Here is a 12,276-nt window from a genome sequence, read left to right as displayed (position 1 = left end):
AAGAACCTCATGATTTGAAACCCTGCTTTGAAACTCACCCTAGTTTGAAACACTATTTAGAAACACAATTTTAAAACCCTAATCCTAATTTGAAACCCTACTTTGAAACCCTAACCCTACTATGAAACTGTACTTTGAGACCCTGACCCTACTTTGAATCCCTATTTCTTAACCCTAATTTTAAACCCGATTTTGAAATCTGAACCCTAATTTGAAAGGCTTTACTGAACATACTCGTATGTTATTAACCACAACTGATGTGTACTATAATATCAAGACAATTACCTTGATAATGTCATCCATTAAACACCCGAAACCCCATCAATAAAACTTTTCATTCCATTATAAACGTTCGCAGGATTCTTGTAAAGAGCCACCTAAACTTTTACTAAGTGGTCTTTAGCACCCTCTTGTGGTAACTTTACGACACTGCTCGGAAAGATTCTGCAAAATTCGCATAGCTTCAAAATATAAACATGTAATACGTATTCTACTTTTGGATGCCCATGAAGATCTGGAGAAAGTCAGAACAAAAGAAAACTAATTGTAGATGAAAATTGTTTTGAAGCGTATCCTACTTTCATCAACAGCACATTTGCACAATGTATTTTCACTGACAAATACGCAAGATTTTTTTTTTTAAATGGGATTTAAAATCTAAATTGAACACTATAAAGGACAGAATGTGTGTTTTTTAAATTTTTTAACGTACATTAAATAAAAATGTACATAACAGCTGGAATATTAATTTCATACTTAGACTATATTTACATAGTAAATATGTATTAACGTAATTAAAAAAAACTTTTTAAAAAAAGCGATAAAAGTTCAAATGAAAGAGTAGAACAACCTTTTTTAAACACAGTACAGCAGCTTTGCACATATGAAACACACAAACTCTTTCTACAGTAAACATACGGTGGATGGAAAAAGTCTACACACCCGTTCAAATCTCAGGCTTTTGTGATATGTATGGGGAAAAAAGGAGCCCGAGCTGAAACATTTCAAAACTTTTGTCGTCATTAATGTGACTTAACTTGTACAACTGACTTGCGGAAACATCAAACAACTGAAATGATCTGATTGCACAACACTGATTAACTGGGGATGTTTTAAAGGCAAGTCAGCACCAACCTGATGAAAAATCAAATCACTTTAATCCAGTTTGTGGCCTAAGAAACGGTGATACAACAGAGAATAAATATTTGTTCATTATAAGGATTACGTCTTTCCAAAAAAAAAAAAAAACACACACACACAAAGTCAATCAGCGATTGGTGACGCTGTGAGCTGCGTTCAAACGTGTTCATCTTGGTCGAGCGCGGTGAGGTCGGGCGCGGTGGCCATGAACATGCTGCGGCCCCTCTCCAGTCGACTCTTCTTGTCGGTGAGACGGAAGGCTTCCATGAACTCGTCGATATCGATGGCCCCGTCACGGTTGCTGTCGATGGCCACGGATAACTCCGAGATGGCCTCGTCTGTGATCTCCATCTTCAGGTACGCGCTCAGCAACTTCCACGTCTGACGGAAGTCCGATGGCGAGATGAAGCCTGGGAATCAAAAAGAAAGACTAACTACCAACAACCTACAAGTGTCGGAGAACTGTAAAACGTTTCGGTTACTTTGGGGCCTTTTGTTCAGGTACATTTTGGTCAAAAACAGTCAAGCTAATGCTTCTGACAGGAGAAAAACAAATGTGTCTCGTGTCCCCAGGAAGGGAAGAGCAGTAGATCGGTGGGTTAATCTCCCGTTTTAATCAGGAAGATTCCAGAGGACGTCACGGCCGGGGATTAGTGCATCACACGTTAGCGTACACAACACATCACGTGACAAACACATGCTGTGTGACGACAATGTCAGCACACAAGCTTGTGTGTGTGTGTGTGTGTGTGTGTGAGGGAATCCTTTTGGCCTGGTCATATATAGATGCAGGGGGGAAGGGGGTAACTTTATAAGTACTATGAATAAAAATAATTTTAAGGTTTAGATTTGATTACTTATGAGTTTGTCACGTCTCGTCCCCAGCCGTTCCACTATGTGTTTGTTGTCATGGTTTCTGTGTGTGTGCTCGCCCCTCCCCTCCTGTGTGCCCATGATTAGTTTGATTATTCTCACCCGCCTCTTGTTACCTGTCATGTATATAAGTCCTGTCTGCCCCTCACGCTGGTCGGATCATTGTGTGTAGTTGTTGTCGTGATGTCTTTTGGTTCCTGTTGTCTTAATGTCTTCACGTCCTTTGTTTTGCGTCCCTGTCGGTTAGTCCTTTTGTTATTTCGTTAAGTCATGTCGGTTTGCCGAGTCTATGAGTTTGTTTTGCTGAATAAACCCTGGTCCAAGCTGCATTTGGTCGCCCTGCTCCATCCGATCCATGACAGAATTAGAATTAGCATTTGAATTAAGCATTTAATACAATAAAATAGAAATATACAATGTATATAACAATGAATCATTCATAAAATACTAAATGCAGTCAAAAAAATGAGTAAATATTGTACAGTCGGATGAAGTCATTTTTGGCAGGCATACATTTGTGTGGCAGATTCAAGAAAAACGTTGCCATACTTTGCTGGAACGTGGTGTTAGCGTGCGTGTTTGACCTGAGTTATCCGTATCGACGATCCTGAAGATGGTTTCCACGGTGGAGCGATGGCGATACAAGGTCTCGAGCAGACACTGGTCAATGTGCTGCATGAAAAAAAGACATCACTGTGACAGGTTCTGTAGACATTGAAGCTGCACAAAATTACGTTGCTGGGGAAATGTGGAATTTGGTGAAACAATAATAACGTAGAAAGTTTAAAGAGCGTTACGTCAGCGTTGGCCCCTTTGATGGCGAGCTCGTTGAACCACTGCTGGTAATCGATGAGGTCATCGGAGCTCTTGCCGCTGACCAGCTGAGAGCGCAACATCCGCCAGGGAAGGCCCAGTCGCATCACGCTTTCCACCGCCGTAGCCCAGTCCGTCACCAACACCAGACCTGCAAGCCGCAACCGCACGCGAGATACTCTGAAGATCTCAATCATCGACATCACATTCATTTAGCGAGGTCATTTTGAGATACCCTACTTCGTGAGCCCTGCGTGCCGAGACTCACCCGTGTTGTCGCAGTCGAATCTTTTGAAGGCACAAATGAGGTCCGACTTGTGGGAAAACAGCTGCTCCCGAAGGACTTTGAGGGCCGAGCGCTCCGTCTGCCCCATGCTGCACACCGCACAAAGACACAAAGAACCTTCAAATCAAAAGCGCAAGATTAAGTGCCTGGACCCAAAAAGTTTGAGAAACTGCTACCTTTGTCGGGCAGTGAGTTCTCTGGTCATGCTGCTGGCCTGGTACTGAACCACGTAAGGCACGAGGTTGGGGCCCAGCTTCACGTAGGCCCCTCGGTTGCTCCCCACGTCGTAGTAATTGGAGGCCGAGAAGAGCGTCAGGACCTTTGTGTCAAAGGGCAAAAGCTTGTCACTTTGTCCTCTAGCCTGATTCCGAGGCCAGACTATTGCTGGAAGGGATCGCCACCACCGGACCAACCGGGACAAGACCGAGTCGGCGGTCACCTTGCGATTGTGGCAGAACTCGTAGCCGTCCTGCTTGCACTCGTGCGAGCGTATGATGAACTGCATGTTGTGCTTGCTCAGGAAGTCCTCGGTGACGTCGGGGCCCCAGTAGCATCCGCCGCCCCGAAGTTCGTTGGGTATGCAGCCGTCTTGCGACATGGGGTCGCTCCACAGCAGGTCCAGGATCTGGCAAAACAGCACAATTTTGTTTTGTCATTTGAAGTTGTCTCAGTTGACTTTGGTGAGTGTGACTGGGAGATCGTCAAAGTCCAGTCCCTCAACCATGGCCCTGATCAAAATGAATACACTGGCGGTGCTAGAGGGGGTTTGCGAGGGCGCTGCCCCCCTCCTGAAATATGCTTGGACCTCCCCAAGCCCGTTAAATGCCTCTGATTTGGCCGGGATTTTTTTTTATCCACATTTCAAATGAAGTGATACTAAAAACTGAGGCACCTGTTGTGTCGCTTTCCCTTTCTTGCTAGCTTGTCACTCAGACAGGCATCAGCGTGACAAGCCCGCTCAGCCATGCTTGCCTGAACCTGAAGCAGATCTTTTCCAGCTCCTTAAGGTAATGACGGAGCAGTGGAAAAGCAGATTGCGCCTGGGGAGGATTAATGACGCATGGATTAGCGCATTTGAAAGCCAAGATGCTTCGGGCAACTGCCGCTCAAGTGTTGATTACTAACTGCCAGGGCGCTTTAGTTCACCGTACACGGGTCCGAGCGCAAAGGTCGTAAATGACGTCGTTGTGACAGCTTGGGGATGACGTCTACGGTCTGGGGAACCCGTTGACGCGTGACCAAGGAGGAACCTCTGTGGCTTGGATCCACAGAACAAAACGTATGTTCTGCTCGCGACTCACCTGCTTCCACTCTTCCTTGGCGGTGTCGCTAGTGACCGAGTCAAAGGAGGCATCTGCTTGTTTTTCGGCGCCAAAGCTCCCCAGACGCACCAACGGGGCTCTCTGCTGTCCGTGCTTCAGCTCGCCCTCCACGTTGACCTTGATCCGATCGGAAAAGTCCTGCAGGGAGCGGTTGAGGAAGCCGTCGCGGCTCACCATCGGCTTGGGACATGTGAATGAAGCCCGCCGCTGGAAGAGCCTGTGATTGGCCCACTCGTCGTCCATGTCGGAGTCGATGGAAGTGCCCGTGGAGCTCTGCTGCTTCCTCTTCTTGGGAGGCCTCAGCGCCGAAACGTACTGAACAAAAACACGGCGTTGAGAACGTTTCACTCAGAAACAAGGAACCGTCGCCCACTCACAGTGTGTCGGTCCACTCGAGCCAGCAAACCGAGGTCCGTGGAGTCTGAAATGCCGCCGTGCAAGACCAGAACTTTCTGGTCGATCACCGTCGCCAGTGGCAACCAGCTGAAGATCTTCTGGAGCAGCTTCAGGATCCGTTTGCCGTGCATCTGAACAAACAAAAAATCTCTACTGGGTCTTGTCTCGCTTTATTATTTCAACTTTTTGCCATATGGACGGAATGGATTGAAATTGAGCTAGCAAGCAAATTTTGGAAGCTCAACAGTGCTGAACTAACAGACTTTGACATGACATAAACAGAATGAAAAATAAAACAAATAAATTCATAACTAAATAGATAAAATGACAAAAAGCCGTCCGAGTCATCCAAGGTTGACATCAACTCAAATGCCCTACGAGTATCCGAACGAATGACCTTTAATCCTCTTAAGTGGCGAGGAGGAGTGACAGTGTCAGCCCTGTGTCGCTTAAATAGAGAAGATGTCAAAGGAGGGAACCTACCTTGTATTTGGTCAACACTTCCTTAGTGAAGCCGTATCTGAAACAGTCAACACAAACAAGGAAAGACAACAATTATTTGCTGGCGTCTTCCGGGCCTCGGCGGAGGTCGCTCGTTTACCTCAGGTTGATGATGTGGTCCTCGTGGTTGCCTCGGTTCAAGTGCACCTCGGTGGGATAGACCAGCAGGAAGGAGAAGAGGATGAGGAGGATCTCGATGGAGTCCTTGCCTCGGTCCACAAAGTCTCCGTTGAAGACGTAAGGCTTCTCCAGGGATGGCGTTCCGTTCTGTTAGCATACGTCGCACGGCGAGCACTCTCAGGTAGACCAGTAGAGTGGCCCGACTGCTTCTCAAAGTGTATTTGGTGTACGTCGCTTGCAAGCTTACCTTGTAGAAAATCAACAGCAGGTCTTCCAGCTGCCCATGCAAATCTCCTGTCGACATGAAGGGAGGAAAGGTTAGCGGTGGCGATTCGTGCCGCAGTTGGATGTTTGTATCAAACACAGAGCAGCGAGCGATTGGATGGCCAAACAAAGTCTCACCACAAATGGTGATTTCCTTGCTGTGGCAGGTGGAGATGCGGCTGATGTTGGGCAACATGCGCAGCAGCTTCCATGTCTCCAACAGGAGCTGCAGGACGTAGCGCGAGTGCAGCTGCTGTTGGCGAAAAGGCGGCATTAGCGGGCAAACACTTTCGGTTAACAATATTTTAGTCCTAGCGTCATTGAATGCAGCACAGTGATGTCAAATAGAAGGCAATCAATCGTACTTTCTTGTTCCGGAAGGCCTCCACCAGGTAGACGGCCTGCTCCAGCGTCAGAGGGAAGCACAGGTGAGGTCCCGAGTAGATCTCGGGCACCTCGATATTCTTGTAGCAGAAGTAACGCTCCCACTCGGCGTCGCGGCACACCTCGTTCTCACGAAAGATGTGCGAGATCAGGTTTCCTGCAAGGTCACACCAACATCTTCTCATGAGGAGTCCAGTCAGTCGGTGTGTCCATGCGGGAGTTCATATTGCGGAGAGTCCAGCTCACGTTCGTTGCTCGACGGTGTGAAGTTGTCCATGAGGTAGCCCAGGAAGTTATACAGCTGCCAAGACACAAGTGGCATGAACAAACTCCACTTGTGATGGACATTAAAGTTAAAGCCTCACCTTGATCTGAGCCTGCTCTCCCGAGTACTCGATGGACTGGAAAATGTGCCAGGTGTACCTCCTCCTCATCTCCATGCGTGCCACATACTGACGGTACCACTGCTGAATCAGCACGGCCGCCCTTATTGCTGCAAAACCCAACAACAAATCAAAACTCTCCCTCGACTCTACTCTAGAAATTATAAACAAAGAAAACAAATTATGTGTCTTACTTGGTGACTATAATATTAATTTGCTTGAATCTAAGCAGTCACATACAGCAGACTTCCTGAATACATTATATTCCAGAAACTTTTTCCCTCTTATCAACAAACCCTCCAGGATCACAAGCTCAACGGCCACTCTCATAGACAATATCCTATTTAATTCTCTAGACTACAAGATAACATCTGGCCTTTTGATCTGTGATGTATCCGACCATCTACCTGTCTTCCATCTCATCCACAATGATAGTAGTCCTGAAATCAAAGATCATATTGGAGATCAAATGAAATTCCGCAAATTTACTGAGAAAAACATGGTATCTTTTATATCTATCATCAGCTCTGTGTCATGGGATGAGGTTATCCTGTTGCAAGATGTCAACAAAGCCTATCACTCCCTTCTAACAATACTCACAAATGCATTAGAGTTCTCCTTTCCTTTAACTTCTAGTCGTAAAAATAACTCTAAGGGGAAACCATGGATAACGGATGAACTAAAAAAATCTTCACGTAAAAAAAATAAACTATATAGAAAATCTATTGCAAATCCCATCCCTATAAATATAGAAACATACAAGAAATATAAAAACAGATTTACAGCTTTACTAAGGAAAACCAAACAAACTTACTATGCTGATAAATTTACACAAGCCTCCGGTGACATCAAAACAACGTGGAATCTTATCAACCATTTATTACATCGCAAGAAATCAAAAACATCGACCCCAAATGAGATGCTGGGGAAGAATAGAGCTCATTCAAACCCAATAGATATTTCTAATGGTTTCAATGATTTCTTTGTAAATGTTGGCGCTACCTTGGCATCTAGCTTCTCAACCTCTGATACAAGCCCCTGTTGCCTTATTAAAGGGCAGTTTCCTTCACTCTCCATTCTTGACCCTCCTAGTGTTGAGGAAGTTTACAACATCGTCATGAGCTTGAAAAACTCGGCCCCTGGCCATGATGAGATCAGAAGCATACTTATTAAGAAAATTATTCATTCAATAATAATTCCACTAACACACATTTTCTCCTTATCTTTAAAATTTGGCATTGTACCCCAAGAATTAAAAATTGCTAAAGTCATTCCTATCTTCAAAGCTGGTGAGACTAATGAATATGGTAATTATCGACCTATATCCGTACTTCCTTGCTTCTCCAAGATTCTAGAAAAACTGGTTTACTCAAGATTGGCAAAGCACCTAGAAACAAACAATATTCTCTATAAACATCAATACGGTTTCCGCAAAAAGTTTTCTACTGAGCATGCACTGCTTCAGCTTGCCAACCACATCTCAACGGCTCTTGACAATAAGAAATTCGCTCTTGGTGTCTTTCTAGATTTAAGCAAAGCATTTGATACTGTCGACCATAAGATCCTCATCGCTAAGCTAGAGAGATATGGAGTGAACGATTCTGCCCTGAAATGGTTCACAAACTATCTCGCCAACAGAGAACAATATGTATATATAAATGGTTGTTCTTCCAACAGATCTAAAATACTATTTGGGGTCCCGCAGGGCTCAATATTGGGTCCTCTATTATTTTTGGTGTACATAAATGATTTTTCCATGTCTTGTTCAAATTTTCTTCCTTTGTTATTTGCGGATGATACCAATCTCATTGCCACCCACGAGGATTTTAATTTCCTCATTGCACGTGTGAATACTGAGTTGCACGCTGTTACAAAATGGTTCAAAATAAATAAGTTGTCACTCAATATAAACAAATGTAACTTCATGATCTTCTGCAATATAAATAAATCTTACCCCAAAGAACAGGCCAAAATTTACATAAATAATAACGAAATCCATCAAGTTACTAGCACTAAATTCCTAGGAGTTATAGTAGATAAACACTTAAACTGGTCTGAACACATTGATTTGGTTTGCAAAAGATCCATGAAAACGCTAGGTATCTTACGAAAAGTTTGTCCCTTGGTCCATCCGTCTGCTCATCTCACTCTGTATTATAGTTTCCTCTTTCCTTTACTCAATTACTGCAACATAGTCTGGGCAGCTACATATCCAACATACCTCAGCAAATTACTCATCATACAAAAGAAGTTCCTAAAAATGATCTCTTTTTCAAATAGATATGAACCATCGGCACCATTGTTTAGAAACTATTCATTACTGCCAATTGATAAAGTAAATATTCATCAAACCTGTCTACTCACCCATAAATATATATACAGGAAACACTGTCTTCCAGCCACTTTTCATAATTTCTTCGCATTTGTATCGGAATTACATTCTTATCCTACAAGACAGGGGGACAATCTCCACCCACCGTCCTGTCGAACATCACGCCATCAATACAATATCCATTTTAGAGGGCCCTCACTCTGGAATGAGCTACCAATCCATATTCGATCCATATCTTCACAGGTTGCTTTTAGAAAGCACCTGAAACACCACCTTCTCCACTCATGATCCTACCAGTCCAAAATTACTCCACCGCACTCAGCTGATCCATACTAAGAACATCAACTTAAACCACTATTTATACCCTGATTCTTCCTTGTTTTGTTATTTTCTGTTTGCAGTTCTTCTGCTTCCGCTCAGCTATTTTCTTACCTGGTGTTTTTTGATTGTTTCAACATCACTAAAGTGTCAAATTTTGTTTCTCTTGTTTCTCATTTTGTATAGTGTATTTGTTTATGTATGTATACGTTCACTTTCGTATATATGCATATATAAATATGACGATTTAATATTTAGCTAGTTATGCTTGTGTTTATTCATTGATGTTTATTCATTTATATATATATATATATATATTATTATTATTTTTTTTCTTTCTTAAACACTTGAATAATATTTGATGTCACAGCACTTTGTTTGTTGTGCACTTTGATTATACAGGAGTGGAGCTCCTTACAAGCCCTAGGCTTCGTCTCCCTCCCTGCACTGTTATTTGTTATAATAATATGTGCTAAACAATAAACTAAAACTAAACTAAACTAAAAGCGTCTTGTCCAACTACTAACCACAACGGAAAAGAACTTATGTGGCTTACATGTGATGCCTGCAACAAGCACAGCAGAAAAAAAAAAAAAAAGAAAGGCAAGAAAATGTCGTCATTGATGACTGAAAGTTCCCTGTTGAATGTTTTTTGCGGAACATGACAAGCTCACCTTTGACCGGGTGTTTTTGGAACTGGCTGGACTTGGCGACGCCACATCCCATGACTCTTCCTAAAATCACAATGACCACACTCAAAAAAAAAGAAATGGAAAAAAAAATGGTGGTGTCTGTACACAAGATAGACAAAAGTATTGGAACAGTGAAGTGAGGCTAATCAGCAAATATGAGAAGGGAGGGTTGTTGCGAAGAAATACTTTTTTGCAGAGGATAAAGAATATACACCTGTGAGTATTGTGTGTGCTACCTCCGTTTGTGATAGGGTGAAAGTTGCTTAAAGATTGATGCTAGTTTCATTCGCCTATCTATGGCATCTTACGTTATGTGTTAGCATTAAGCTAGAAAGATTTCACAAGGTAACATTATGTGGCAACGTGCAAGACTCTTTGTTTTGTTTCTTTATACATTAAATTTCAACCAAGAGTAGCAACAAATAAACACCTTGGCAACTCAAGTTTTTGGGAGTCTCAACGCAATAAAAACATTGTCCAAATGACTGCTTACATCTTGCAAAAGGTGTAAGTCAGGTCACTCAAAACAAGGTGCCACTGTATTACAATGGACTTGACTTGCATCCGTTTTGTCGAACACAAAAATCAAAGAGGCACACATTAATCCCCTTAACTGCTGGGTCACCTCTGCCGACCACCGGCTGCCCAATCAGCGGGAACGGGAACCTCATAAAAATGTATGTAAATGTATCATTTCTTTTTAATAAGCTGTGTGCGACTCATCAATTCTACATGAAAGATATTTAAAAAGATATTTAAAAACTTACGTGGTCTATCCAGTCACCACATCCCGGGTGCTTTCATTGGGACATTTGTCGTGCGTCATGCTCCACCCGTCTAGTCAGGTGAAGAGGTTAAGGGTGGCCATCTTGAGGAACCATTTCTTGAGAATCTCAAATCCAAAGGAGGTCTTCGCTTGTCTTCGGTTGCGCGTCTTTGCACACTGCGCTGACCCAAAGCTGCTTCGCTCTTTAGTCCCTCGTGGCATCGTCGAGGCACAAGTGGATTAGAAGCGCTAAAGACTTAATGAGACGAGATAGGCGGCTTGCACGAGACGGCAGGAAGTAAGCACAGGTGGTAGGAAGCAGGTCAACATCAGCATTGATATCATCAATTTTCTCAGTCCAAAATTAAGCGTGCATGTGTGGAATGGGATGACCGATTTAGAGAACTTTCCTTTAGCCTTTTATCAGGAACCAAACCATATTTGCTAACTTTAAGTCAAAATGGCCGACACATGCCTCACTATATGGATACTAATCCTAATGAGGAAAATAATGATTCTTGAGAAGTTATAGTGTTTCAAAGCAATAGCACCATTTTTTCAAGCAGACATTGTATGTTTTGTGCGTTGTGTATAGAGCAAACTCTATATATCAGAGATTTTTTACCCCGCACAGCGAGTCCTGCCGCAATAAACATGGGTTCACTATTATTTATTATTTAAAATTAAAATATTTGAAGTATCAAAAGGCTTAGCATAACTTTCAAAAAATAATTGTTTAACTATTTAGCTGTAGCTATTTTGATATATTGTTCATTTTTATTAGTCTACAAAATGATCAATTATCTGAATAATTCTATGCTGCTACGCGGGCCATTACTGGCCTAACAGCGAGAAAAAGGTTACTTCAAATAATAGTCAGCCGTGGCAGATAAATTAGCTTATAGCTTCGACTTTACATGGCAAGACCTGAATCTATGTTTACAACAACTGCTTCATTATTATTATTATTATTATTATTCGTTATGGTTATTTTAAAGTGTTACAAACACAGTTTGACAAAACTGTTGCTTAGCAAACACTCTGGAGCGCTCTTGAACGGCGCCGTAAATTGCCCGAACGAGTGTTGGCTCGTGAGTGAACGATGGGTTCAAAAGAACGAATCTTTTCAGTGAACGGGAATGAACGAATCACTTCCTAAAGTGATTCGTTCTTTTTTCAGTTCATATGACTTCAACCAGTAGGTGTCGGTAATGCCCATTGAAGCTGGTGCCACCTCGCCGTAAAACAAAACGAAGAAGAAAATGACGTCACTTCCCGTTCACGAACGAGTCGTGAATTGCATTTCCCCTTCACCAACGAACGAATGAGTGAGTGAGTGATTCGCATTTCCGGTTCATCGCGAGAACGGATCAGCGAGTGAACGAATCCTGACTTTCCCGTTCGCAAACGAGTCAATGGGTCAACTGCCTTCCTGTGCATCAACCCGATCAGTCATTGAACGTGTTGTGTCTCCCTCCTGGCGTGAACTATGTAAGTCAGAATGTCGATTTACGATTTGCCAAGGAAAGAAAGAACCCCTCAGTGAAACACCACTTCTTTTATGCACGTTTTCTCCAAGCTAACGGCTAACTTTATTGCATGAAGGGATGCGCCGTTATGCAAAAACGGGGACATTATGCTTCTCTTTGGGTAATCTTGATTTTATAAATTAAATGATCGTGAGCA

The 12,276-nt window shown here is 42.9% G+C and overlaps 1 protein-coding gene across 2 annotated transcripts; it reads right to left on the bottom strand.

Moving 5' to 3' along the window:
- Positions 1-606: 606 nt before the first annotated feature.
- LOC119126866 (serine/threonine-protein phosphatase with EF-hands 2) lies at positions 607-11,523 on the bottom strand. Of its 2 annotated transcripts, XM_037258355.1 has the most exons (18): positions 10,592-11,523; positions 9,807-9,866; positions 9,689-9,697; positions 6,465-6,592; positions 6,346-6,400; positions 6,081-6,256; positions 5,854-5,968; positions 5,699-5,745; positions 5,432-5,598; positions 5,314-5,350; positions 4,812-4,961; positions 4,414-4,749; positions 3,552-3,737; positions 3,289-3,431; positions 3,095-3,201; positions 2,811-2,977; positions 2,598-2,685; positions 607-1,550 (listed from the first exon to the last, which is right to left on the bottom strand). In XM_037258355.1, the coding sequence occupies exons 2-18, from the start codon at positions 9,856-9,858 to the stop codon at positions 1,297-1,299; spliced, it is 2,217 nt and encodes a 738-aa protein (XP_037114250.1). In that variant the 5' UTR covers positions 9,859-9,866; positions 10,592-11,523; the 3' UTR covers positions 607-1,296. The 2 variants fall into 2 exon arrangements, with proteins under 2 accessions (XP_037114250.1, XP_037114251.1); XM_037258356.1 differs by lacking the exon at positions 9,689-9,697.
- Positions 11,524-12,276: the final 753 nt, after the last annotated feature.

This window comes from Syngnathus acus, chromosome 9 (assembly GCF_901709675.1).
Source record: "Syngnathus acus chromosome 9, fSynAcu1.2, whole genome shotgun sequence".
NCBI classification, from domain to species: Eukaryota; Metazoa; Chordata; class Actinopteri; order Syngnathiformes; family Syngnathidae; genus Syngnathus; species Syngnathus acus.
Note: the sequence above shows the minus strand (reverse complement) of the source record. Positions and strands in the feature narration are given on the sequence as shown.